Source organism: Cervus canadensis, chromosome 21 (assembly GCF_019320065.1).
Source record: "Cervus canadensis isolate Bull #8, Minnesota chromosome 21, ASM1932006v1, whole genome shotgun sequence".
NCBI classification, from domain to species: Eukaryota; Metazoa; Chordata; class Mammalia; order Artiodactyla; family Cervidae; genus Cervus; species Cervus canadensis.
In genome coordinates, this window is record NC_057406.1 from 9,370,256 (window position 1) to 9,397,495 (window position 27,240).

Consider the following 27,240-nt stretch of genomic DNA (forward strand, 5'->3'; position numbering starts at 1 on the left):
AGGGCCTTCTCTCTCACTACAGCTTGTTTTCACCTCAGCGCACACCTCAATACCCCCTAATTTCGATGCATCGCCTCAGCGCCCCCCTTCAGATCCTTTTCCTGTTCTCAGCATCTCCCTCCGCTCGAGAGACGCCCCAGCCTCCGCTCCAACCAAAGCGCCTCTCCTCTGCGCACTCTCTCCACCTCAGCGTCGCTCCCTCACCCCAGCTCGCCACCCACACAGGTTCTTTCGCGGCTCCTGGCGGCTTTCCAGCAAGACCATCCCACGGCCCCGCACCTCGGTTCCTCTCCAAGTCTAGGGCCCCGCCCCTCAATCTTCGCCCTGCCCTTGGTGGGGCCGCCCCGCACCGTCCTGGCCCCGCCCACTCCAGGCGCGAGCCCAGACTAGCGGTTTGGCGCCAAACGTCTGGGTCTCCGACGCGTTGGACGCCTGTCTCAGCGTTCTGGTTCCGAATCAGAATCCCTGAGGACTAGAAAGCCCCGGCCGGGGGCGGGATTCGAATACCTTGAGAACCTGGGGGAGACTGTCGGTACGAGTGGTGTTTGTGGCAAAAGGGGAAGGCGGGTGAAGAATGTGAGGGGAAATGGGGGCTTCCTTCCTTAGGTCGTGCTCGACGGTCGTTGCTGGGCCCTAGGCTGGTGGCTTTGTGCGTTTCGGCTCCCATCCCCACCCCGTCGAGTGCTCTTGAGGGATTTCCAGAATCCTTATTTTAAACCTAGTCGGACCTAAGCTTTGAAGAGGCCTCCTCGGGCCCCTTATGAGGGAGTCCGGTGTCAGGAAAATGGCCGGTGGGCGGGGGCGGTGAGGGTGACCTGGACCGCGCTCGGCCACGATAAGGGACCGCTTCTTGGCGCCTTAAGCCAAGGTGTTTGGGAGCCCTACTTCAGATTCAACTGTTCATTCCATCAGCTGCTATTTGAGAAAGATGGAGAACAGTCTTTTTATTAAGAAAGAAAGGACAGTCACGGAATTTGGGGTTATCATGTATATGATTGAGTGAGGGACCGCATTCCAGAAGATTCCGTTTACATTGTCTCCTCGTTTGCCTCAGATACTTTCCTGTACTAGGTGGTAACGACCCTACTTCTGCCTCAGAAGTTTGTTCCTCTCTGGGCTGGGCTCCAACTTAGTTTGGTGTTCAGTGAGGAGATGAAATAGAGCAAACTGATTATTTGGACCACATTTTCTAACGAACACAGTCATGCCTTGTAGATTGCTGACTTAAAAGGCTTTATCTGCTTATTGACCCTAATATTTTATCATTAAAATACTAGATTATTGTTTTTTAGTTGCTAAGTCATGTTGGACTCTTTTGTGTCCCCATGGACTATCCACCATAATTTTAGATCTTAAAATCATGAATCTAGTTAATATTATAAAATGAAATACATCTAATGTTTTATGAAACAAAAAAAGTATATTACAAGAGAGCTCCTCATCATTCCAAAGCAGAAGGGATTCCTCATACATGAGAAAAATAATATCTTTTTATTGAAGATAGATTTAAGTTCTAGGTGCCAGGGAGGATGCAAGGAAGACTTAAGGTCAAAGTTCTTAGACTGTTAGCAAATATGAAAGTTTAATATCAATGTGGAATTCTAAGATTCTACTTCTAAATAACCTTCCAAGACAACAAAAAAGATATTGTTAGTCATGATTAACTGTGCTATAGGAAAGCAAAAGATGATACAATGTGGCCATTTTTGAGGAAACAAATGAAACTAGTCCCCTCACCCACACATACCACACCAGAAAAAAGAAATAATGCCACAGGCTTAGGAGAAATGAGATAGGCCAGCCTGGTTATTGAGAAGGCAATGGCACCCCACTCTGGCACTCTTGCCTGGAAAATCCCATGGATGGAGGAGCCTGGTAGGCTGCAGTCTGTGGTGTCCATAGGAGTCAGACAGGACTCAGCGACTTCACTTTCACTTTTCACTTTCATGCATTGGAGAAGGAAATGGCAACCCACTCCTGTTCTTGCCTGGAGAATCCCAGGGAAGGGGGAGCCTGGTGGGCTGCCGTTTATGGAGTTGCACAGAGTTGGACACGACTGAAGTGACTTAGCAGCAGCAGCAGCAGCAGCCTAGTTATTCCAAACTAAATATTTTTTCTTGAAAAAAAAATTTTTTTTAATTTAATTTTATTTATTTATGGCTGCGCTGGGTCTTCCTATTTGCCGTCCTTCTCCAGTTGTGGCCTGCAGGGGCTACTCTAGTTGCTGTGGGCAAGCTTCTCATTTCAGTGGTTTCTTTTGTGTGAAGCCGGGCCCTGGGCGCACGGGCTTCGGTATTGTGGTGCTTGGGCTCAGTAGTTGTGGCTCATGGGGCTCTCATATTTGTCTAATTATCTTTCTGGTCCTTGATGACTGAAATGAAATAAAAAAGTCTGTGGGCAAAGAATTTTGTACTATATGATCTGTGACAACTTATTAATATTTCTTGTTTTTCCAGAATTGATTATATTTCTTCTGTTCACAGTTCAATATGAAGGAGGATCAAGTAGTGCTGGAAGAACCGGGATTCCAAGATGAAGACGTATGCCTAGAATGTTGAAAGATACATAGATATTCAGTCATTCTATAAAAATGGAGTTCCTTCTCTGTTTACTACTTTTAGAAACTTAACTACTATTTTTATTTATTAGAAATAAAACATAGTTCTGGAGAGAGGCACTATTACAAATATGTAACAACTTGTTTGGGAAGGGATGCTAAGATTAGCTACTTAGCAGCTGGCATGAAAGTATTTTAATAATTTAACAATTGGTATGGCCATATTGGTAACCAAACAGCAGAGGAAGGAGTTCAAGGTCTGGTGGAGAAGACTGAGAAAACATATTTTAAAATAGCTTGTGTTCCACTCTTTTGGATTAAGGTCTTAAAAAGTTTGGAGAGACTGTTGGAATTCCCCAGTGGTTCAGTGGTTAGGACCTTGTGCTTCCACTGTAGGGGGCTGAGTGCCATATTGGGCTTCCTAGTGCTTTCGGTGTTGGCACTGCTTTTAAATATGCAACAATATGTTTGAAAAAGTATTATTGATCCTACCTCAGTCTATCTAGAGAAGCAGAATTTGAGGCATTTTGAAGTGACTCATAATGCTGAATTAAGTCTTTAAAATATGTGAAACTGTTGGATATGAAGAATGAACACTCTTTTTTTTTCTGTTCCATCTCCTTTAGGAATCTTTGTTTCAAGACATTGACCTGTTACAAAAACATGGAATTGTAAGTATTTTTTCAACACTGTGAAATTGTCCCTTTGAGGGTTTCTCAGCCTTGACTTTATTGGCATTTGGGACCAGGCAATTCTTTCTTGTTGAGGCGGCTGTCCTGTGCATTGTAGGGTGTTTAGCAGCATCCCTGATTCCTAACCACTTACTCTATGCCAGCAGCAACCCTCTGGTTGTGACAACCAAACATTTCTCTGGACATTTTTAGGTGTCCCCAGGGGGCAAAATTGCCCACAGTTGAGAACCACTGGTCCAACGGGAGGCATTCAGAGCTGTCTACTGAAAATTTACTTTCTGTGTCATGTGATTAGAGTAAATGATGTTGACAGAAATCCAGACTTTAAGTAACAAGCTAGATGAATTTCAATAGCAGTCAGTTGACAGTAAAACTTCTCTGACGTTACCCTTTGAAGCCCTCACATTTACTCTCTTTCAGTTGAATTTAGAAAGTTGGAGCAAGAGAAAATGCTGTTTTTTGGTTATGTAGTTATTTGCATTCTCCAAGGGTAAAGAAAAAAATCTTAAAAGATTTTTAAAGAACATACTGGTAATGAAGTTCTGTAGAAAGAAGGAGCTGAACTGAGGGGGTGAATGTGTGATAAATTTGTTAGCTTTTCTACCAACAGACTCTTCTTTTGAATTCCTTGTTACATTGCCATGGTCTCACTAACATTCTTGGGAAATCAGGGCACAGCCAGAACATTTGGCAGCATGCTGGGTATGTTCTACTCAGATATTTCCAGAACATTTGGCTACATGGTGGGTGGGTTCCACCTGGCTGCTTGTGTAAAATTGGCATCGTAATGGAAGTAGATGGACATGAAAGCACATGACATAGTATGGGAGCCTTTCAGGCTGGCATTTTCTCAATCTGCTGCACCCATTCTTTTACTTACAGAATGTGGCCGACATTAAGAAACTGAAGTCGGTAGGCATCTGTACCATCAAAGGGATACAGATGACAACAAGAAGAGCCCTATGCAATGTCAAAGGACTCTCAGAAGCAAAAGTGGACAAAATTAAAGAAGCAGCCAACAAGCTTATTGTAAGCAAAATCCATTCTTTGTTGTTTTAGCTTAAAAGGGCCCTGGGAATCTCTGTAGCCTTTCTCATTATGTACACTAGAAACTATTGTGAGAACTCTGAGTTCCTGTGGATTACCATATATTATATGCCCCATGTTAGCTTTTCATCATGTAAGTTTCAAAGTAGTAATTTCTGAAAAAAATGAGACAGGTTAAGAGACCAGGAAAACTATGAAGGCAGTCATTTTTTACAAAACCTTTTATTTTTGTCTCCTTTTTTATCACTTTTTTTCCTTTTCTGTGCCTCTGCCTTTCCTTTCTTTTTCTTTTTTTGTCCAGGATGTGCTACTTGCAGGATCTTAGTTCCATGACCTGGGATCAAACCCAGGCTCCCAGCAGTAAGAGTACCAAATCCTAACCACTGGACTACCAGGGATTCCTTCCTTTTCATATTTTTTTACCTTCCTCCTCCTATTTTTTGTATTATTTTCTCAAACATCATATATATGGCTGTTGTGAAGCACTCAGCTCCAAAGAAATTGCTCTCTCCTGGTATAGGCATTTGATAAGAGAACACTGCATTTGAAAAAGACCAACAGTGGCTGGGTCTACATTTGTGCAGTTAAGATAGATATGACCAAGAATGTGCTCATTGAGGCACCTGAGCTTAAAGCTAAGTGAAACCTGTACTTTGTACCTGGGCCCATAGACTAAGAGACCTACATGGCCAAGAGGCTCCAAGCAAAAACACATGCCTTTGACCCAAGTTTTTGTGTAGAACTTTTGGGGGCCACTGGAGGCAGCACCTGTGGGAATAAGAATGTGCAGAAAGGCCAAAGTGTCCCTCTTTGCATAAGAGCAGGCTTCTCCTTTTCTACATGTGTATAAGAGAGTCTCATTCTCACCAAGTCCTAGAAATTCTCTTCACCAACAGTGACTTGTTTCCTTCCAGATGCAAGTGTCAGCGTGGTCCTGAACTTGGAGAGAACCCAATTGAACTGGTCTGAACACAACTCAGTTGCTCTATGTTCTGAGTACTCTTCGGCTGTATTACCCACAAGGCAGTTCCGTAATTGCCAGGGTGTCTAATGAAGCCCTAGTGCAGTACCCAGGGTTTGGGATTGAAACTGCTCCTTTTTATAGCCAAGACATTAGCCTTCTTTCCTTTGAAAAATAATTCTATTACCAAATAGAAGAATCTTTCTCCTCATGTACCCACAAATGCACCAACAGTCTAATCCTCTCTTAACTGAAACTGTTTATTCTTAGAGAAGGAGATTGAGATATAGAGGGAGAGACAGAGACAGAAAGTTAATTTCATAGTACAGTGGTATGTATCAGAATTATCTGGAGTGGCTAATAAAGAACACAGAGGGCCAGCCTCATTGAATGAAATCAACTGAATCACTTAGTAAAGTATGAGTCTGCTTTATGCCATAAATGTATCTCATTTAACCTTTATGCCTTCCCTATGAGAGAGACACTATTATTATCCCATTTGACCCAAAAGAGGAAGCCAAAGTACAGCATGATTAAGTAGTTTACCCCACATCACACAACTAATAAGTGTTAGAGACGTATTTTGAACCTTGGTAGGGTGGCTCTAGAGCCTGTGTTCTTAACCATGGTCTTGTGCTGCCTTCAAAGACAAATGAACTGTAGCTTATAGCAAATGATGACTCTGAGAATCAAGTACATGGTTTTGGCAGCATTTGAAATTAAAATATTTATCTTATATCTTTTTTGAACCTTTCCTTTTGTCTTTCTGTAGGAACCAGGATTCTTGACTGCATTTGAATATAGTGAGAAGAGGAAGATGGTTTTCCATATCACCACTGGGAGCCAGGAATTTGAGTATGTATTCATATTTTTTATAACCACTAAGCACAGTCTTTGGAATACTGCTTTTCTTTTCCTCTATCTGAGTTGTTATTTTGACTATAAACAATAGAAATAGCTTCTTACTCTGCAGAATTTTTTTCCCTCAAACAGCAACTGAAGCAAATAAATTTTAGACTGCTTGTAAAAATGAGATTACCTTTCTTACAAGAAATTTAGACCCAAAGTATAAGTAGTTTCTGAATCAGTCTGTATTAATCAATAAGCCATTAAAGAAATCAGTTTAACTTTTCATTTCCTTTTTATTCTCCATTGATCAAGGAAATTCCATTTCACTTTTGGTTTTCCTTAAAAACCAGTTGTTAGGTACTCCGCTGTTGGTCTAGTGGCTAAGACTTAGAACTCCCATCTAGGGGAGCCAGGGGCTCAGGTTCCACCCCTCCTCAGGGAACTAAATCCTGTATGCCGCAACCAATTAAAAGCACGCAACCTGCATGCTCAGTTGAGGATCAAAGATCCTGTGTGCCGCAACTGTGACCCGACACAACCAAATAAATATTTTTAAAAATTCAGTTGTTAGAGTGAATATTTTAGAAGAAATAATCCAATGTTGTTTTTGTTTTTCAGCGTCAGCAGTTTTAACTCCTCCCCACTTTATTTTTTTTACCATCTTATGATTCCTAAGACACAGTCATCATCTTCCCAATGCAAGTTGACTACAGTTTGGTTTTTTTTCCCTGCCTTAGTAGGCAGAATTACTATTTCATAAGTTAAAGAAGTTTCCAAGAGCAATTTGAACAGTATTTCCTCAAAGTATTCCTCAAAACCTTGACCTCACAAAAACTCCAAGAAAAAAAGAGTTTCATAGTCAAATATGCCTCCCCATTTGAATGTCTGCTAGGCAACTCAGACATCACAGGTCCAAAACCAAATTTCTGATATTTGCCCCAGATTTGCTCCTCCTAAAATCTCCCTCAACTCAGATCTCTTCTAATCCTCAGATCTGAAACCTTAGTGTCATCCTTGGTGCTTTTTTTACCCCCTCACATGCTAACTCTAATCTATTAACAAATCCTATCTGCTCTGTCTTCAAATATATTTAGAATAAACCAACCAGTTTCTTCAACAGATAAATTATAAAGAATAGAAAAGAGGTGGAGTCAGGGAGAAGACCTAGAGATTAAAAGTCATTTAAAAGACATGTCACTTAATCTCAATACATAGATCTTATTTTGGGTCCTGATTGAAACACACTATAGGAAGTAAGACATATGAGACTGAAAATTGAACCCTTACTAGATAGTTGATATTAAGGAATTACTAATTTTTTTAGATGTGATATGGTAATGCAGTTATGTTAAAAGTAAGAGTCTTCATCTTGTAGAGATACTACTGAAATATTTAGGATGAATTGATATGTTACCTAATATCTGCTTAAAGTAATATGAAAAGGGAGGGAAGTGGTTGGCAGTTTATATGGAAAAAATTTTGGTCATGAGTTCATGGTTGATAATTGTTGAAGCTGAGGGATAGGTACATGATGGTTGATTATTATAATGTTTTTTGTCTACTTTTGTTTATGTTTGAAATTTTTTGTAATACAAAATTTATATATATTTTTCCTATTTGTATCTATATGAGTACAGAGAGGGAGAAAAATGAATTCAATTACTTCTCACAACCTTCTCCTTTGTTACCTCACTGGTCTAAAACACCTATTAATATCTCTTCTGGATTATTGATAATAACTTCTAACTAACTAACTTCCTTTAGACCTTGCCCCTACCGTTTATTCTTCACATAGAAGGCAGAATAAGTTTTTTTTTTAAATAATTTTATTTATTTATATTTGGCTGTGCTGGGTCTTCTTTGCTGGGCGGGCTTTTCTCTAGTTGCTGGGAGCAGGGGCTACTCTTCATTGCGGTGCACAGGCTTCTCATTACGGTGGTCTTTCTTGTTGCAGAGCACAGGCTCTAGGGCTCATGGGCTTCAGTCGTGGTGGCATGTGGGCTCAGTAGTTGCGCTTCCAGGGATCTAGAGCGTAGGCTCAACAGTGTGGCACCAGGGCTTAGTTGCTCTGCGGCATGTGGGATCTTCCTGGCCCACGGATTGAACCTCCTGCATTGGCAGGAGGATTCTTTACCACTGAGCCATCAGGGAAGCCCCTGAATAATGTTTTCAAAACATAGGTCAGATCATAACACTCTTCTGTCCAAAACACCCTAATGACTCCCCAGGCTCACTCAGAGCAAAAGCCAAAAATCCTATGTAATCTCAAATCTAAGCTCTTATGTCTTCTGGTTTACTGTGTACCACCCGTGCTAATTTTTTTGCTATTCCTAGAAAATGGCAGACACACTGCCACCTCAGGGCCTTTGCACTTAGCATTCCCTCTGCCTGGAACACTCTTTCCTCATTATGTACATGGCTTATTGTCAGATTTTTCAGGTCTTTGCTAAAATGCCCATGTCTCACTAGGGCCTTCTGTGATCATTTTCTTTGAAAATTTATTTGAAAACTTCCTACTTTCATCCTCTGTGCCTTTTATCCCCTTTCCAGATCTAATTTTTATTCATACCATTTAATAACATCTGACATACCACATATTTTACTTACTTATGTTTACTGTCTGTTTTCTCATTAGAATGTAAGCTCCGCAAAATGATGGCTCTGTCTCTTTTATTCACTGCTTTACTCCAGTTAGACCCAACTGAGCACTGAGCACATACATACATTACTCCAAGTGCATAAAGCAGTCTCTGGCACAAACTAGATGTTCAGTAAATATTTGTAGAATAAATAATGGACTGAATAAACAAATAGTAAAATATGTTGGGGAAGTGCAATAAACTATGTATTTCTCTTGGAGATTTATACATTTTATTAAAGGGTCTGAATTCCTACAGTGAAGTAAAACACCTGTTTAACCTAGCATTGCCTCAAATTTTTAAAATCACAGAACCTTTTGTTCAGGTAACAGCTAAGGAAGAGTCTTTGGGAAATCTTGCTCCAAGACAAATTGGTCAGGTACTTTCCTGGTGATCCAGGGTTAAGAATACAACTTCCAAAGCAGGGGACATGGGTTTGATCTCTGTTGGGGATCCAAGATCCCACATGCTGCCTGCACGCTGCGAGAAGAGCCCACGTGCCACAGCTAAGACCCAACACAACCGAAATGAAGAAATATTTTTTTTAAAAAGACAAATTGGTCAAAGTCAGGTTGATCAAAATAACTTGATTCAAATGATGACTTAATATTCTCCAGTTGTTCTACTACATCATGGTTTAAGAATCATCTGGCTGGACTTCCTTGGTGGCCCAGTGGTTAAGAAACCTGTCTACCAGTGCAGGGGACACAGGTTTGATCCCTGGTCCAGGAAGATCCTGTATGACAGGGGTCAGCCAAGTCCATGCACCACAACTACTGAGTCTGCATGCTCTAGAGCCAAAGCTTTGCAACAAGAAAGCCACTGCAATGAGAAGCCCGAGCACCAAAAATGCTAGATAGTAGCCCCACTCACTGCAACTGGAGAAAGCCCACGTGCAGCAACAAAGACCCAGCGCAGCCAGAACAAACAAATAAATATTTTAAAATTTGGCTTAGAGAAATTATTACTCTATGTATTACTTATGTATTACTAAGTAATATATGTTATTATTTATATATTATTGGGGCTTCCTTTGTGGCTCAGTGGTAAAGAGACTGCCTGCTGCAATTCAGGAGACCCGGGTTTGATCCCTGGGTCAGGAAGATCCCCTGGAGGACGGCATTCTCTAGTACTCTTGCCTAGGAATCCCATGGACAGAGGAGCCTGGCAGGCTGCAGTCCATGGGGTCGCACAGTTGGACTCGACTAAAGCAACTAAGCAGCAGCAGCGGCACATATTATTACTTAATATATTTTTTCTTAAGCTGCAAGCCCATTTATAAATTTGGCAAATGTTAAGGAACTTTTCTAATATGGTTAACCAAATTTCCATAAATATTTTAACTTACATTTATAAATTTATTATATTTCTCCTCAGAACTTTGCTTGTATAATTACTAAAATCTTTTCAATTACTTGAATGTCTTATAAATTTAATGCATTGCAGGCAGATTCTTCATGATCTGAGCCACCGGGAAGCCCCTATAAATTTAATAAATTAAACATATAAGTATAGTGAGTCTTAGACACTCTTAAATGTTCAAATACTGTGTATAAAGTTAGCTATCAACTTAGAAACTGCAGCTCTATATCATTTAATCAATTACAGGCTAATGTGTTATGTTATAAAAATGTCAAGTTCTCTTAAACTATGAGAGTTTTCAAGTACCAAATATGTGCAGTTACTCCCAAATTTAATATAGTAGTCATCTGTGAGTTTGATTTTTGTCTCTATTTTAAAATCTTTCAAGATTTGAAAGTACTATTTCTATTCCTAATACTAAATTTTCCTGAGTTTCCCAAGGGAACAGTTATGCTATCCCAAGCAATTTGGGGTACACTTTCAGTTAAATTTGGGGTTCATTTTTTCAGAATATCCACCAGAAATTTTGTCTTAGATTTTCCAGAGCTATAGTCATTTCTCTAAAATTTCTCTAAGCCAAATTTTCAGGGTGGTTTTTCTCAAAATGGAGAGGGACAAGTAAAGCTTCCTTTAATAGTTGGTAGCCTTATAGAATCTCTAAATACGTGCCTTCCAAATGGAGTGGTCTCTGCAGCATGTCCGTTAGATTCAGTTCATGTGGGTCAGTATCTAGATTTTTTTTTTTTCTCATTGAAGTCCACAGCTCTCACTAAATTTGTGGACAACTTCCAACATTGCTTCAATTTACATTTAAGTTACTCTCAAACTATGTAAATGTACATCTGTTAAATTGTCCATATCTCTTAGAGCTCTGTCTGATCTGTGACCATGTCCCAAAAGTCAAGCTAATACAAACTACAAAGATTTTTAAAGTGCTTCTACCAGATCTTAGGGCAATTACTATAGTTAATATTTGTTGTATTAAATGAATGAATGAGCTTATTTAACTTTAGGTCTTTTCATATCAAGAATATATATCAAATGCATTAAATCACTGAGTTACCAATTAAGTACATGCTGTCAAAATCTGACAGTTATTTTTCTAACTGCTAGCAGTACCTATCACATCTTTGAATATTTTCTATTCTGACAGGTTCTTCATAGAATTTGGCTTGTGTGAGATATGTCAGTCATGGTGACAATCACTGGATTCTCCTAATATCTATTTTTCATGTTTCTCAGTACTTTAAAAAATTTGGATATTCACTTGACTTTTAGAAACATAGTCCCAGCAGAGTATGAAAAACCATTTATTCAAACCTCAGTTCAATTCTAAAGAGTAATGAAACATAAGGCCTGCATAGCTCATTTCCTGTTGGTAGACAAGAGTAGGAACAGCAGGACTTACAGATTGTTTTGTTGATCCCCCTACCCATGCACAGTATAACCTGTGATCTAAGCAGGTGGGAAGCCATTTGTTCAGCCAAGAATGTGTGTTTATCTTGGATAGATAGAAAGATACATAGATGAGTTCAGTTCAGTTCAGTTGCTCAGTCGTGTCCGACTCTTTGGGACCCCATGGACTGCATCACGCTAGGCTTCCCTGTCCATCACCAATTCCCAGAGCCTACTCAAACTCATGTCCATCACGTCAGTGATGCCATCCAACCATCTCATCCTCTGACGTCCCCTTCTCCCTCTGCCTTCAGTCTTTCCCAGCATCAGGGTCTTTTCCAATGAGTTGATTCTTCACATCAAATACATAGATAGAAATAGTACCAATGATATTAGCACTTTCTCCTTTCTTGATATTTCTATTTCTGATTCTGTTACTGAAGCTTACTTTCTATTTCTAGTAAGTTGCTAGGAGGTGGAATTGAAAGCATGGCAATCACAGAAGCTTTTGGAGGTAGGTAAAAGCTTAATATTTTGTTATGTGAAAAATATATGTATGTATACACACCCATATCAATGGTAAATTGTATCTGTTTTGGAACTTACGATGAAATATCAGTCATCATAATGCAAGATCTTTCTGGGCTACAATTAAAATATTTTCCGACATTAACAGATGAGTTTTATTGACATTTTTCATCTTTTTATCTCTGATTTCTTTAGAAGAAAATTTTTTCCTCTCATACCTTCAGAAATTAGTTGTATAATGAGATTGATCTTATTAATATTTTTAAGAAATGCATATTTCAGAAACATAGAGAATAGATTTTCTTTTTGTTGTATCCTCTGTTAAAAAAAAAGTTGGGAATTTCCTGGCAGTCCAGAGGTCAGGACTGCATTCTCACTGCTAGGGGCCAAGTTTGATCCCTGCTTGGGGAACTAAAATCCCACAGGCCTTGTAGTGCAGCCAAATAAAATCCATGCATAGCTATTTTATGTACTGCTCCTGACAGTTACCATTATTTTCAGTCCTCAGAGAACCAAATATGTTTTTTTGTTTGTTTGTTCAGTGTTGATGTTTCTGCTCACTTGAAGAAACAAATCTTTGTTTATTTATGTTGAATCCCAGTCTTAATGGCTTGTTGTTGTTTGGTCGATAAATCATGTCTGACACTTTGCGACCCAAGGACTATAAATCGCCAGGCTCCTCTGTCCATGGGAGTTCCCAAGCAAGAATACTGGAATGATTACCATTTCCTTCTCCAAGGGATCTTCCCCACCCAGGAATTGAACTGCATTTCCTGCATTGCAGGCAGATTCTTTACCACTGAGCCACCTGGGAGACCCATTTGAATGACTTACCTTGTGTGTTTATTGATATTTGTGAACATATTTCTTGATTTTAATCTGTTGAAGTTCAGTAGGCCTAAATTGGTATAGTGGGGATGTTCTTCTCTAGAGAGTATTTGCTTTTGTTGGTAGCTAGGAGATACCACCAATCTGAGGATCCCCCTGGGATTCCCCTTGAGGATCTCAGATCAGTGGGAAAACCCCAGGTTCTCTTTCCTGTGGTGGAGCCTTACACTTTCATTTACATGACTATTCCTAGGAAGAATTTGAGTTTTACTATCATCTAAAGGACAGTTCTGAAAAAGAAAACCTTTAAAAAGTTCTTTTTATTACTGGTATTCATATATGCAGAATCCATTCATGACACAGAGGTACTTGTGTGTGAGATTTGACAGTTGGAAAAGGAAACCATACCTTGAAACCATATCTATTCTTTATGAAAGTAATCTAAAAATTAACTATTTTTTTGTTTCTATGTTTCATAGAATTTCGAACTGGAAAAACCCAACTCTCTCATACCCTCTGTGGTAAGGCTATATAACAACAATGATAGCAATAATAATAAGAATCATAGCCATTACTTACTAATCTACTTTGTGCCTGGTACTTTACATAATCTCATGTAATCTGAACAAACTTGCAAATAATCTCAGAGAGATTACTTAACTCCCCACAGTTGTACAAATACCAGAGCTGGTCTGTGAATGTGTGATACGTGAGGTCATGCTGTATGTACTGCACTCTGAACACCTGAATGGAAATAGGGAGTAGGTAAATGGATTTATGAATGTATTGGTGGAGAGAGGTATTTATTCATGGCCTCAATTTTTCTTATTCTGTCTTTTGTGTATCGTGTTTATAAGAATATCACAGAATCTATTGAGGCTTTAGAATTCCTTACTTTCCATAGAGTAAGGGTGGAACTAAAAAAGACTTAAAATAAGCAAAAATATCTCCTTTTACATAAAGTCATTGTACTGCATTTCTTAGACCTAAGTAGAAGAAACATGGGTAAGTGTTTAGTAAGAGGATTCTGGAATCCAAATAGCTCTACCCTTAATAGCTGCATGACCTTGGTTAAGTTGCTTCACCTTTCAGATTTTCCCCATCGGTAAAATAGGAATAATGATAGGGCCATTTTAGGATTGTTTTGAAAAATAAATGAAATAATGTGTGTACTTAATGTAAAGTAATTCTTTAGTGTTAATACTACATATAAAGAAAATGCATTTAAAATTAATGCATACATTAATTGAAAAGTTACTTAAATGAGTTACATAGCATAAATTATATTTGTGATTATTTCTTATAGGAAGAAAGTAATGTTTAAATTCCACCTCTATTCCTTTTAAAAAATTTTGTATTAAAATATGGTTGATTTACTATGTTGTGCCAATCTCTGCTATATTGCCAAGTAACTCATTTATGCACATATATACCTTCTTTTCTATTATGGTTTATTGCAGAATGTTAAATATAGTTCCCTGTGCTATACATTAGGACCTTGTTATTCTACTTCTGTTCTTTAAGAGAACTAAATTTCATGAATATCTCCCATGGTGAAAGATACTGACATGCTTTGCTGAATTACTGTTATGCTGGAAGAATACTTAGAAGTTTACCACTGGTTAGTAATATAAAAATATAGCATGCTATTTAGAAACTACTGTTTACTAGATGGCTAGAGAGTTGCAACCAGCATAAATCCCATGTTAATTTGTATATCCATTTGTACAGAGTTCATTCACTCTTGTTAATATTAATTAATTTTTAATTGCTTCCCAGTGACAGCTCAACTTCCAGGAGCAGGTGGCTACTCAGGAGGAAAGATTATCTTCATCGATACAGAAAATACTTTGTAACCCTTTTATTTATGCAAATTGCTAACATAATAGTGTGATATAGTACTATTACTATAAAAGAGCATTTGTTTGAAATATGTCATTTTTATAACTATCCTATATAAACCAATAATAATGAAAAAAAAGCAAGGGGAAACAGTTGCTAGTTGAGTTCTCAAATCACTTTTTTCTTTTAAATGTTTTTAAGAATTATTTATTTTTTTTATTGACAGTTGATTTACAATGTCATGTTTCATGTATACAGGAAAGTGACCCAGTTATATATATATACACATATGTATATATGTATACATACATATATGTGTGTATACACACACACATACACACACATATGTATATGTACACACACATATATTGTTGTGGTTGTTTAGTCACTAAGTCGTGTCCGACTCTTGTGACCCCATGGTTTATAGCCCACCAGGCTCCTCTGCCCATGGGATTTCCCAGGCAAGAATATTGGAGTGGCTTGCAATTTCCTTCTCCAGGGGATCTTCCTAGCCCAGGGATCAAACCTGCATCTCCCGCATTAGCAAATGGATTCTTTACCACTGAGCCACCAGGGTAGCCCATATACATACATATGTATACATGTGCGAGTGTTAATTGCTTAGTTGTGTCTGATTCTTTGTGACCCCGTGGACTGTAGCCTGCCAGGCTGCTCTGTCCATGGAGTTCTCCAGGCAAGAATACTGGAGTGGGTAGCCATTCCCTTCTCCAGGGGATTTTCCCAACCCAGGGATCGAATCTAGGTCTCCTGCACTGCAGGCAGATTGTTTACTGTTTGAGCCACGGAGGAAGCCCATATGTATACATATATATATGTGTGTGTGTGTGTGTGTATATATATATATACACACACACATATATATATATATGTTCTTTTTCAGATTCTTTCCCTTATAGGTTATTATAAAATAATGAATGTAGTTACCTGTGCTATACAGTAGGCAGTAGGTCCTTGTTGGTTATCTGTTTTATATAGCGTATATATGTTAATTCCAAACTCCTAATTTATCCCTCCCCACCACTTTTTCCTCTTTGGTAACCATGATTTTGTTTTCTATGATCAAATCACGTTTTATTTAAAACGGTTTCACTTCTCCAAATGGGTTTGGTATAAAATTAACAAAACAAATACATGAGAGGAAATTATGTCTTATTTGTTTTTAATCCTCCTACTTCTCCAAAGATTTAGCTTAATAATTAGAAGATTGTTGACTCATTTAAAGTCATTGTCTCAAATAAAGGAAAGGTCTGAATTGAACAAAAATATGAAAGGAAAAAGAAAAGAACCTATTTGGGTAACAAAAAGAATTGCAGTTTCGTTGAAGTATTAAGTTAGTTCAGAATGCAAGGCTGGAAATGTGACTGTTGGACATGAAGGGCCTTAAAGCTGGATGATGGGTGTAAATTGGATACTTTTGTAGTATTCTGGGAAAATAATGAGATTTGATGACTATACTTGATAGACAAAGGGAAGAGAGATTTGGGAAACCATTCATAGGTTTGTCTACATACTCAAAGAGTAATGATTACAGAATTGGGAAGCTCATGTTTCAGAGGAAAAAATGATGTTTCGTTTTAATATGTTGAATATGAGGTACAGAAGGACATTTATATGGCAGATGAAAATGTTGGACTCAGCTTGATGTGAATGAAACGGCCAGGGAAAAGCAAGAGAGTTTACAGGAAGAGAACTGAAAGCATAACTTTGGGGTGTGCCTATGTCTAGGAAGAGGGGATAGACAAAGTAAGAGGTTATCTGGTTGTGGATGCCAAGCATAAGGAAAGTTTCAAAAAAGGATTGGGACTTCCCTTGTGGTCCAGTGGTTAAGAATCTGCCTTTCAAGGCAGAGGATGTGGGTTCCATCCCTGGTCAGGGAACTAAGATTCCACATGTCCTGGGGCAACTAAGCCCTCGCCACAACAAAAGAATGTGCTCAGAGAACCTGCCTGCCACAACTAAGACCCCATGCAGCCAAAAAAAATTTTTTTTAAGAAGAAAAGGGGTTCCACACAGAGAGAGGGTACAAACTGAGAAAGATCACTGAAATTTGCAATTAGGAGTCCAAGAGACCATTTGCAGTAAAGAAAGATGATGGAAGCTTGTTGCAAATAAACAGTAAGGAATTGAGGTAGTGTGTAATTAGCCAATAAATAGAAGAAATAACGATAGTTTGAGGAGCTATCAGGTTCAGAAGACATTCCTTTTAACAATAGGACTGTAGCAAGAAGTACTCAGCTGGAGTTCAACTAGTTTCAGAAATAGTTGATTAAATATGGTTCTTTGAGAGGGAGGAATTGTTCTTGCAGAATATCTGCCACTGTTTGGCAATTTGGATTTTATCCAGAATGGTAGAAACAGCTAAGAGCCAGGTCATATGTAAGAGGGAATGCAGAGGAACAAGGACATGCAAGGGCCCAAGTGAAATGTTCTCATTCTTTCAGTGTCTCTTACATGTATACTGCTCTATCTTGATATTTTTCTTTGTGTGTACTTATATTTGTATGTGCATAATTATATTTTACACTTACTTATGGCATAAATTATCCTTAAATCCTCCATAGTGCCTTGCACTGGTAATTGGTTAATATGCTGATAATTTCATATGCTGATCTGCTAAAAACCATTTGTAAATTGGTTTGAACTTCCCTTTAGTGTAAGCCCAACTTTCCATTCCTGGGTATATAGTCACCTGGTTTTATAAAAACTGACAGTCAAAAAAAAAAAAAACAAACTGACAGTCACCTGGTTTTATAAAAAAAATTTTTTTTATCTCTTCCAATTCCTTGTCGTCTGATTTGTTTACCAATAACATTTCAGTATACTCAGCAGCAATAGAAGATTTTAGTGGCTGTCATTGTAGCTCTGAAGAAAGCATATATAGTGCTGTAGGATGACTGGGAAATACTAAAGACAGTTCAGCATTTACTGAACTAGATCCAAGTGTCACAAAAAAGATTATAAATGGTCCTTGCTTTATAGTTACTTATAAGCTTCCCTGGTAGCTCAGCTGGTGAAGAATCCACCTACAATGCAGGAGACCACAGTTCGAATTCCCTGGGTAGGGAAGATCCCCTGGAGAAGGGATAAGCTGCCCACTCCAGTATTTTTCGGCTTCCCTGGTGGCTCGGGGAGAAGGCAATGGCACCCCACTCCAGTACTCTTGCCTGGAAAATCCCATGGACGGAGGAGCATGGTAGGCTGCGGTCCATGGGGTCTCGAAGAGTTGGACATGACTGAGCGACTTCACTTTCACTTTTCACTTTCATGCATTGGAGAAGGAAATGGCAACCCACTCTAGTGTTCTTGCCTGGAGAATCCCAGGAGCAGCGGAGTCTGGTGGGCTGCCGTCTGTGGGGTCGCACAGAGTCGTACACCACTGAAGCAACTTAGCAGCAGCCGCAGCTGATGGCTCAGACAGTAAAGAAACAACCTGTAATGCGGGAGACCTGGGTTCGATCCCTGAGTTGAGAAGATCCCCTGGAGGAGGGCATGGCAACCCACTCCAGTATTCTTGCCTGGAGAATCCCCATGGACAGAGGAGGCTGGCGAGCTGCAGTCCATGGGGTCATAAAGAGTTGGACATGACTGAGCAACTAAGCACAGCACAGCATAGTATGATCAGTATTAACACAAATACTGTAAACAAAGTGAAATGAGTCCATGGACATGCATTTTATCTTATGTCATTTTAGAAAATACTGGGATCACCAAAGACCTAAAAAAATGTTTGTTAATACTCTTTATAAAAAAAAATACTCTTTATAGTCTAGATAGATATAAGTGATTATTAGCATCTTCCAGAATACCTTTCCAGGTACACCGAATTTGTCCCCTCTATGAATTTACTAATTTCAGAATGCTATTACAACTCCTTTAGAAGTGGATTTTTAAACCCAAAACAAATGAAAAACTATATGACGATAATTCCTGTCTGTACCCTTAAAGTGACTTTTTTGATCCTTTGGTTCATGTAGTCAAATTTATCATTTATTGGCAACACGTGATTAGTGGTGAATTAAACTGTTGGGTGTTGAACAAGTGAGGAACATGGAGTGAATTAATTCACTTGGAAGTGACTTGAATTATAATTCAGTGATATTATCTTCATAGAAGAGATTTATTTTTATAGAACTGAGAACAAAAAAGGTTCAAAAATCTTGATTTCTAGTTTTTCTCTTATAACTGATTTGCTGCCTACCCCTGAGTCATTTGCCTAATCTCTGTCAGTGTCCTCATTTGTAAAATGTAATATAGGCCATAACAACTCACTTCCAAGATTGTTGTTTAGACTAGATAATTTAATATTTAAATTCATTACTGTCTCATTATTTCTATCACTGTTATTACTACCTAATTAAGGCATTTAGGAAAAATAAACTCTGATATAGATTTTAGGTGTTTATTAGCATCCTCAGAATACCTATGCAGGTAGAGTGTTTTGCCTCTCTTCAATACACTTACTTAGAGCATTATTGTTTGTAGTTGTCTAAACTTTTTGGAATTGATTTATTGGATCCTTAATCTGGCATACTCCAGCCGTCCAGATCGCCTTCGGGACATTGCTGATCGCTTCAATGTAGACCATAATGCAGTCCTGGACAATGTACTTTATGCACGTGCATATACTAGTAAGAACTCCCTGCAATTGGATGCTTAGGCTGTTTTAAGGTTGGCAGCATTGATGTATTATTTGAGTGATACTTGTATTTTGACATTATTCTTTTTTCTTTCTATTTTACTTTTCTCCAGATTTATTTAGTCAGTCCACAGATTTTATTATCTAAGTCCTTAGACATTGAAATGCTCTCAAATTATTTCTTATTCTGTGTCTTTGAAATGGAGAGTAACATTCTTTTGGATAAGGTATCATTTGGTATGTATGCTGCCATATTTAATAAAGTCATAATTAAGAAAATCCTTCAGGGGCTCTCTTTTGCCAAGTTCCAAGGACATACATGATCTTAGTCTCTGCTTCTTCTAGCTTTTGTAACATTTTCCTACTGCACTTCCCATCAGGTGAACATCAGATGGAGCTACTTGATTATGTAGCAGCAAAGTTCCATGAAGAAGCTGGCATCTTTAAGCTACTGGTACAAGCTTTTAAATACTGTTCAATCTGCAGCTATTTAGCATATTATCTTTCTTCTGTTGATTCCAATTCAAATTAACTTCCATTTCCAAATGCACTATTTATTTTTACATTAATTTTGTACAGATCATTGATTCAATAATGGCACTTTTCCGAGTGGATTTCAGTGGTCGTGGGGAGTTGGCTGAACGGCAGCAAAAACTGGCCCAGATGTTGTCACGACTCCAAAAAATATCAGAAGGTAGATGTTTAAAATAAACGATGAAAAAAAAAATAAAATAAAATAAATAAACGATGATATCAGAATAGCATCTGTGACTGTTTGCTGGATAAGCTTTGCAGAGAAGCTCAGAATAATGTCAGGAGACAATCTATTTTTAAAAAATAAAATTTCCTTCATGGGGATACAACACTTTTAAAACCAGAAATACTGATTCTAAAACAATAAAGTACTTAAATAATATAACAATAACTTTGTGTTAACAGTGAAAAAACAGGAATGTAATCTTGTTTATCAGAGAAATTCATGGCACAGTGTTTTTCTAAACTCTGAAATCTAAACAATGAACTTTTAATATTTATATTGCCATTCTCTTAGTTTCTTAATTTTATTTCTTGATGCAGAATATAATGTAGCTGTGTTTGTGACCAATCAAATGACTGCTGACCCAGGAGCAACCATGACGTAAGCCCCAATATTCTGCTTTTGTATTTCACAAAAGTTAGTATCAAAAGGGTTAGAGTGGAAAAAAAGTAGAGTGTAGAATAGGAAATAATTCCAAAATGATCAGTCTTGACATGGGCACAAATCTGTCACAAATCATGTTTTTCACAGTGCATATTACTTCATAATTGCAAATATCACTTATTTGTTATCCAGATCTGTTTGTCTCTAGTTCTTTATAAAACAAAGCAATATTTTAACTATTTTCAGAGATATTTGGGGTTCTTTTTTGTCTAAAGGATATTGGAGAACAATAAGAAAAAATCTTGGAAATAAAAACTTATATACAAGATACATGAATGGTTTCTTACGGGGAGGGGAGGTGACATTTATTATGTGTAGGAAGTGATGTGGAGACTTCTGTCACCAAAGATACATGAATGGTTTTTGTCGCACCGATAAGCTGTTAGCCTTAAAACAAAAAAGCAGGCTCTCTACAGGATATACATGGGATATATTTGTAAGATGTCCTATGAGAGAAGTCTCCTATTTGAAGAAACAGAATTTCGGTTCATGCTAGTCCATGCTAGAAATAATTTGTTTTTTGTTGAAGTAATTGGGCACATAACATAACATATTGATGCCTCTTCTTGAAAGATGGCAATGAATAGAAGGATAAGGAGAGTGAAAGTAGGCTAGCGAAACAGAGAATTCTAAGAAAGGTTAGTTGCCACCATCAAAAATTTTGAGCACTGTGTATCTGGATAAGCAATCAAAATAACCCTGAATCTATGTATTGCTTTTTTAAAGATCTTTTCAATGACTTTTTATTTATAATTATTTTTAGCCAGAGAAAAGTTGAAAGACTAGCACAATGAATACACAAATAATATTTGCCTAGGTTCATTAGCTGTTAACATTTTGTCATATTTTTTCTATGTGTGTGTGTGCATGTGTATGTAAAATCTCTCTATATACTACATATGTCCACAGGCTTATATATGTATGTATATGTTTTGTGAACCCTTTGAGAGTTTTTTTCCTTGAATTATTGAGAATTATTTGCAGACATCATGACACCTCACTTCTTAAACTTCAGCCTATCTCTTCTAAGAAGAACATTCCCGTACATAGCTACAACATAATTAGCATAGTCAGGTTGCTAATTTAATACTGGCGTACTAGTTATCTAATATATGGTTATATTCAAGTGTCTCCAGTTGCTTCAATAATATCCTTTGTAGTTTGACAGATTTCTTGTTTTGTTTTTGATTCAGGATCAATTAAGGAACATGCATTCCATGTACTTGTCATGTCTCTTTAGTTTTCATTAATCAGAACAGCTCCTCAACCTTTGTTTGATTTTTGTGACATTGATGTTTTTGTTGCACACGGGATCATCAAGTCCATGCTGCCTGCATTTGGAGCATGTGACATTTTCGAAGAGCACAGGCCAGTTGTTTTTCAGAATGTCTCTCAATGTGGAGTTTATTTTTTCTCATTATTTAAAACGTTAAACACATTTGGCAGGAAAACTATATACGTGATGTTATGACCTTTTCCATATATCATATCAAGAGGCACACTCTTTCAGTTTGTCCCATTATTACTGATGTTCAGTTTGATCATGTGATTAAGATGGTGTTCACAAGATTTCTCCATTGTAAAAAACCTTTTCCCCTTGGTAATTAATAAGTAATTTCTGGGGTGATACTTTGAAACTTATGCAAGTATCATGTTCTGCACCCATTGATTTTAGCATCCATTGGAGATTCTTTTGTTTTTAATTATTTATTGATTTATTGGCTGCACTGGGTCTTAGTTGAGGCACACAAGATCTTCCATCTTCATCGGGCATATGAGCTCTTAGTTGCAACATATGGGATCTAGTTCCCTAATCAGAGCTCAAACCCAGGCTCCCTGAGTTAAGAGCACAGAGTCCTAATCACTGGACCACCAGAGAAGTCCCTATTGGAGATTCTTGTTTAAATCAATTATTACTGTGATGGCTGCAATACAAAGTTCTGTTACTTTAAAACTGAGTCAGTATGTCATTTGTTAGCAGATAAATCAATCATTGACATATATGTTAGAAGATACTTGATATAATATTGTAAATTCTGAAAATTGTTCTGAAATGAATGTATCTCTCTTTAGGCATTTTCTGAACTCGTCGTAAGAGTATTGCTGCATCTTTTGCAGTTTGATATAGCTCTCACTTTTCAGTACCATTTTATGAATATTTTCTACTTAATTACAAAAGATTCCAATGTGAAAAGTTTTAACTACACAGAAGTTTTTAAGCAAATTTTTTTTTTTTGGTTTGGTCATTTTTTTTGGCCTCACTTTGAGGCATTCAGGGTCTTGGCTCCCTAACGAGGGACTGACCTGAGCCCCCTGCAGTGGATGAGTGGAGTCCTAACCACTGGACCACCAGGAAAGTTCAAGCACGTTAAAATGACTGGGGAGAGAGAAATCATTAATTCATTCAATATATATTTATTGAAAATATACTATGTAACAAGATTCTGGGAATTCAGTAGTGAACAAAGGAGACTGTGTGCCTTGCCTCCGTTAGGGAAAAAGAAAATACATGATGTCCATTTAATTTAAATTTTAAAGTCTTGATAGGTCATGCAAAGTCTGTAGTCCTTGAGTGGTTAGGGCAGTCTCTGTTTTATATGGTGTCTTTCATACACAGGACATGAAGTACTTTTCAAAAGAATAATTTTAAGCTGAAGAGAAATGGAAGATTTTTAAGGCTCACTTTAAAAAGAGAAAATGACTCATTGGCTCAGAGGGAGGAAGTGGGTTGCATTCAAATAAAACAGTACAAGTTAAGGAGCAATGTTCTTTCTTCAGGTGTTGGGAGGGAACATTGAAGAGGCCAAAACTGTCGATCTAGAGTTAGAAGGCAAAAGAAGTCTGTGGAAATTAGGTCAAATAGAATTCTTTTTCTTATATTTGTAAAAAGTTTCGAAGAGAATCAAATCATTTTGAATTGACTCCAGTAAGAGAAAAATAGAGAGGTGACAGAAAGGAAATAATTGAAGAGTCAGAGAGCAGAGGAGATTTATAATGAAGGAAGCTGGGTAAAGAGCTAAACAAAGTAACAAAGGCTAATATTTTTGCTTGGTGAATCTGCTTTGAAATAGCATCTCTTCCACCTGGCCAGGTTATACAGGAACAAGTTTCACTATAATTAGTATATTCTAAAATGTATTAATATTATGACGATATAAATTAAATGCATGTGCTGTAAAGCACATAAGTTGCCACAACTAAATTAAAAAAGAAATTTTAAACTAAAGAACTCCAAATACTATTAGAATACTTTCCATAAAGAAAATATCTTTGTTTCTCAGTATTAAAGGAACTCCAAACTGCAGCTCTCCTGGAGCCTGTCAGAGAAATATCATTATAATTGGTATGAGTCCCCAAGTACACTGACAATAATTGAGGCTTATATCCCATGCATTGTACTCGATGGCACATCAATTTAAAAAGGAACAAAATTATAGAGGCGAAGAGCTGCCATATGATACAGCAGAGCAGTAATTCCTAGATAAGGCTCACAGATACAGATTTTAGGACTAGAATGATCCAGTTGATAAAGGCCTGGAAATAGTCAAAGTATCAGCCTGTGAAGCTCCATACCACAGCAAATAATCAGATAAGCAACAAATAAGACCTTGATGTCCCCCTACTTCATTTGTGTATTTGTTTCCCTAAAACAAAAAGTCATCTTAGAATGTTTGCAGTCCTGTACGTGTGCAGTTTATTCTTTAAGGATGTCACTTACTGATTCTACATCATTAGTATAAATGATTGAGGGCAGGAGGAGAAGGGGATGACAGAGGATGAGATGGTTGGATGGCATCACCAACTCAATGGACATGGGTTTGGGTGGACTCCAGGAGTTGGTGATGGACAGGGAGGCCTGGTGTGCTGCAGTTCATGGGGTTGCAAAGAGTCGGATACGACTGAGCAACTGAACAGAACTGAAGAGGCAGAGAAAAAACATTAAGCCAAGATCACTAGCATGCTGACCTTGTGAAGCATTTAAATTATTTGAATTTTACTTTCCTCTCCCTCAAAATTAAGAGCACTTATATTTATTGGTTGCTTACCATGTGCCAAATGCTTTCACTTATCATCTCATCTGATTCTCATATCACCCCTTCAGAGCTTGCCTGCTGTGCTGTGCTTAATCCCTCAGTCGTGTCCGACTCTTTGCTACCCCATGGACTGTGGCCCACCAGGCTCCTCTGTCCATGGGGGTTCTCCAGGCATGAATACTGGCGTGGGTTGCCATGCCCTTCCCCAGGGGATCTTCCCAACCCAGGGTTCAAACCCAGGTCTCCTGCACTACAGACGGATACTGTCTGAGCCACTGGGGAAGCCCAAGAATACTGGAGTGGGTAGCCTATCCCTTCTCCAAGGGATCTTCCCGACCCAGGAATTGAACCGGGGTCTCCTGCATTATAGGTGGATTCTTTACCAGCTGAGCTACCAAGGAAGCCCTAGCTCACCTCCTAGATCTCCATATTCTATGAAGCCAGTCTCAGAATATTGCCACATCTCTCCCTATCTCACCCCCCAAAACCCAGAATTCTGTCTTCAAAACTTTTTTAAATGTGTAGATTTTTCTGCATAGTTTGAGAGGAAATGGTGGGGTTATTTAACAAAACATCTTACCCATACTGTATTTTTTAAAGCCATCCTTTTTTTTAAATTTATTTTTATTAGTTAGAGGCTAACTACTTTATAGTATTGTAGTGGTTTTTGTCATACATTGACATGAATCAGCCATAGATTTACATGTATTCCCCATCCCGATCCCCTCTCCCACCTCCCTGTCCACCCGCATCCTTTTTTTTGCCCAAATTCCGCTCTTTTGGCAGTACTCTTCTCTCTTTATCTTCCTCCAATCTCAAAACATCCTCCTCACTTTCGGACATGTTCATTCAGTCTCTCAATGGACCCCTTCTAAAAAATTCCATCTTTAAGCTTGCTCCTTAGCAAGTCAAAAGTACCAGGAGTACCAGTTTTCTCTCACGTTCGCCCTTGCCCGGACCCCTCAAGGTCTCCACTCCAGCCAGTATTTGAGGTAGACACTATTGTTATTCCTAATTTATAAAGGAGGAAACCGAGGCTTAGCGTGCCTACTTGGTCAATCACACAGTTAAAAAAACAGGAGACAGAATTTAAACCTAGGTATCTAACTGCAACGCTGATGCTCTTTTAGTCTCACTGTGCTATTTTTCTTATTTCATCCCAGAAAAATACCACCTGCCCTACCATCACCATAATCTTATGCTTCCTGCATCCTGATTTGAAGTTGAAAGATCAGGAGATTCTCTGTTTTGCCATCAACAATATAACATGCTGTATCCTGTTCAACCAAAGCAGGATAAATGAAACAATTTTTCTTGGCCTCTCTATTCCTAATATCTACCCCTGTCTCTTCCTCCTTCTCATCATACTCCCCCATCCCCTGAGAAAGGGAGAAAAGAAGAAAAGACAATATAGAAGGGGAAATAAGAGAATAGGCTAAAGGAAGGATGTGGGTGGCTTTCTGAAGCTGTTTTCTCTTGGTCAGAAATAGAAGTAAATTAAAGCTCTCTAAATGAATGTGGAATGGTATTATACCTTCTTGCACTTTACCTCAAGACATGTTTATAATTGCTAGAACACTCAAGAAGTTCAAAGAAACTTGAAGAAAAATTTCTTGATTTCAGATTTGATCACTCTTTCAGTGAGGTGTAAATCAAGAAATTTTTCTGGGATCCCAAATCACTGCGGATGGTGATTGCAGCCGTGAAATTAAAAGATGCTTGCTCCTTGGAAGGAAAGTTATGACCAACCTAGACAGCATATTAAAAAGCAGAGACCTTTGCCAACAAAGGTCCGTCTAGTCAAGGCTATGGTTTTTCCAGTGGTCATGTATGGATGTGAGAGTTGGACTATAAAGAAAGCTGAGCGCCAAAGAATTGATGCTTTTGAACTGGGATGTTGGGGAAGACTCTTGAGAGTCCCTTGGACTGTAAGGAGATCCAACCAGTCCATCCTAAAGGAGACCAGTCCTGGGTGTTCCTTGGAGGGACTGATGTTGAAGCTGAAACTCCAATACTTTGGCCACCTGATGCGAAGAGCTGACTCATTTGAAAAGACCCTGATGCTGAGAAAGATTGAGTGCAGGAGAAGGGGACGATGAAGGATGAGATGGCTGGATGGCATCACCGACACAATGGACGTGGGTTTGGGTGGACTCCAGGAGTTGGTGATGGACAGGGAGACCTGGCATGCTGTGCTTCATGGGGTCGCAAAGAGACATGACTGAGTGACTGAACTGAACTGAACTGAAAGAGTGACTCTTAACGGAATCATTTAGTTAAATAATAATAGTCTCCATTTTTTATTTTTTCTCTTTTATTTTCCTTTAAAATTCCCTATTACTCCCCCATTACTCCTTAACTTTCATTTACATAGATTTTTACGATTTTTTTAATTAGGGGAAAAAAAAAATTTTTTTTTTCTTTCTTTCTTTTTTTTTGTTTTTTTTTCTTTTTTTTCTTTTTCTTTTTTTTTTCTTTTTTCTTCTTTTTTTTCCTTTCCGTGTTCTCTTTTATTTTCTATTTTTCTTTTTCTCTTATTTCTTTTAAAGTCCTCTAGTACTCCTCTACTACTCTTCATTTTCATTTTCACTACACTATAACCTTACCAAAAAAAAAAGAGAAGCCCTATCTTTAAACCGAAGATTATT

General features: G+C 38.2%; 1 protein-coding gene across 5 annotated transcripts in view; it reads left to right on the forward strand.

Moving 5' to 3' along the window:
* The first annotated feature begins 396 nt into the window (after positions 1-396).
* Positions 397-27,240, forward strand: part of DMC1 (DNA meiotic recombinase 1) — a 43,244-nt gene continuing 16,400 nt past the window's right edge. For 3 of the 5 annotated variants that reach the window (XR_006264229.1, XM_043441259.1, XM_043441261.1), the window contains exons 1-12: positions 397-532; positions 2,484-2,540; positions 3,184-3,228; positions 4,132-4,278; positions 6,030-6,112; positions 11,964-12,016; positions 13,338-13,379; positions 14,638-14,710; positions 19,258-19,349; positions 19,738-19,811; positions 19,937-20,051; positions 20,435-20,495. Coding sequence is in view for 4 of the 5 variants with exons in the window: in XM_043441259.1 (XP_043297194.1) it covers positions 2,490-2,540; positions 3,184-3,228; positions 4,132-4,278; positions 6,030-6,112; positions 11,964-12,016; positions 13,338-13,379; positions 14,638-14,710; positions 19,258-19,349; positions 19,738-19,811; positions 19,937-20,051; positions 20,435-20,495 (836 nt within the window). In the remaining variant the exon portion in view is untranslated. Of the gene's footprint in view, positions 533-2,456; positions 2,541-3,183; positions 3,229-4,131; positions 4,279-6,029; positions 6,113-11,963; positions 12,017-13,337; positions 13,380-14,637; positions 14,711-19,257; positions 19,350-19,737; positions 19,812-19,936; positions 20,052-20,434; positions 20,496-27,240 lie in introns of all 5 variants that reach the window. The other 2 variants (XM_043441260.1, XM_043441262.1) reach the window with 2 other exon arrangements.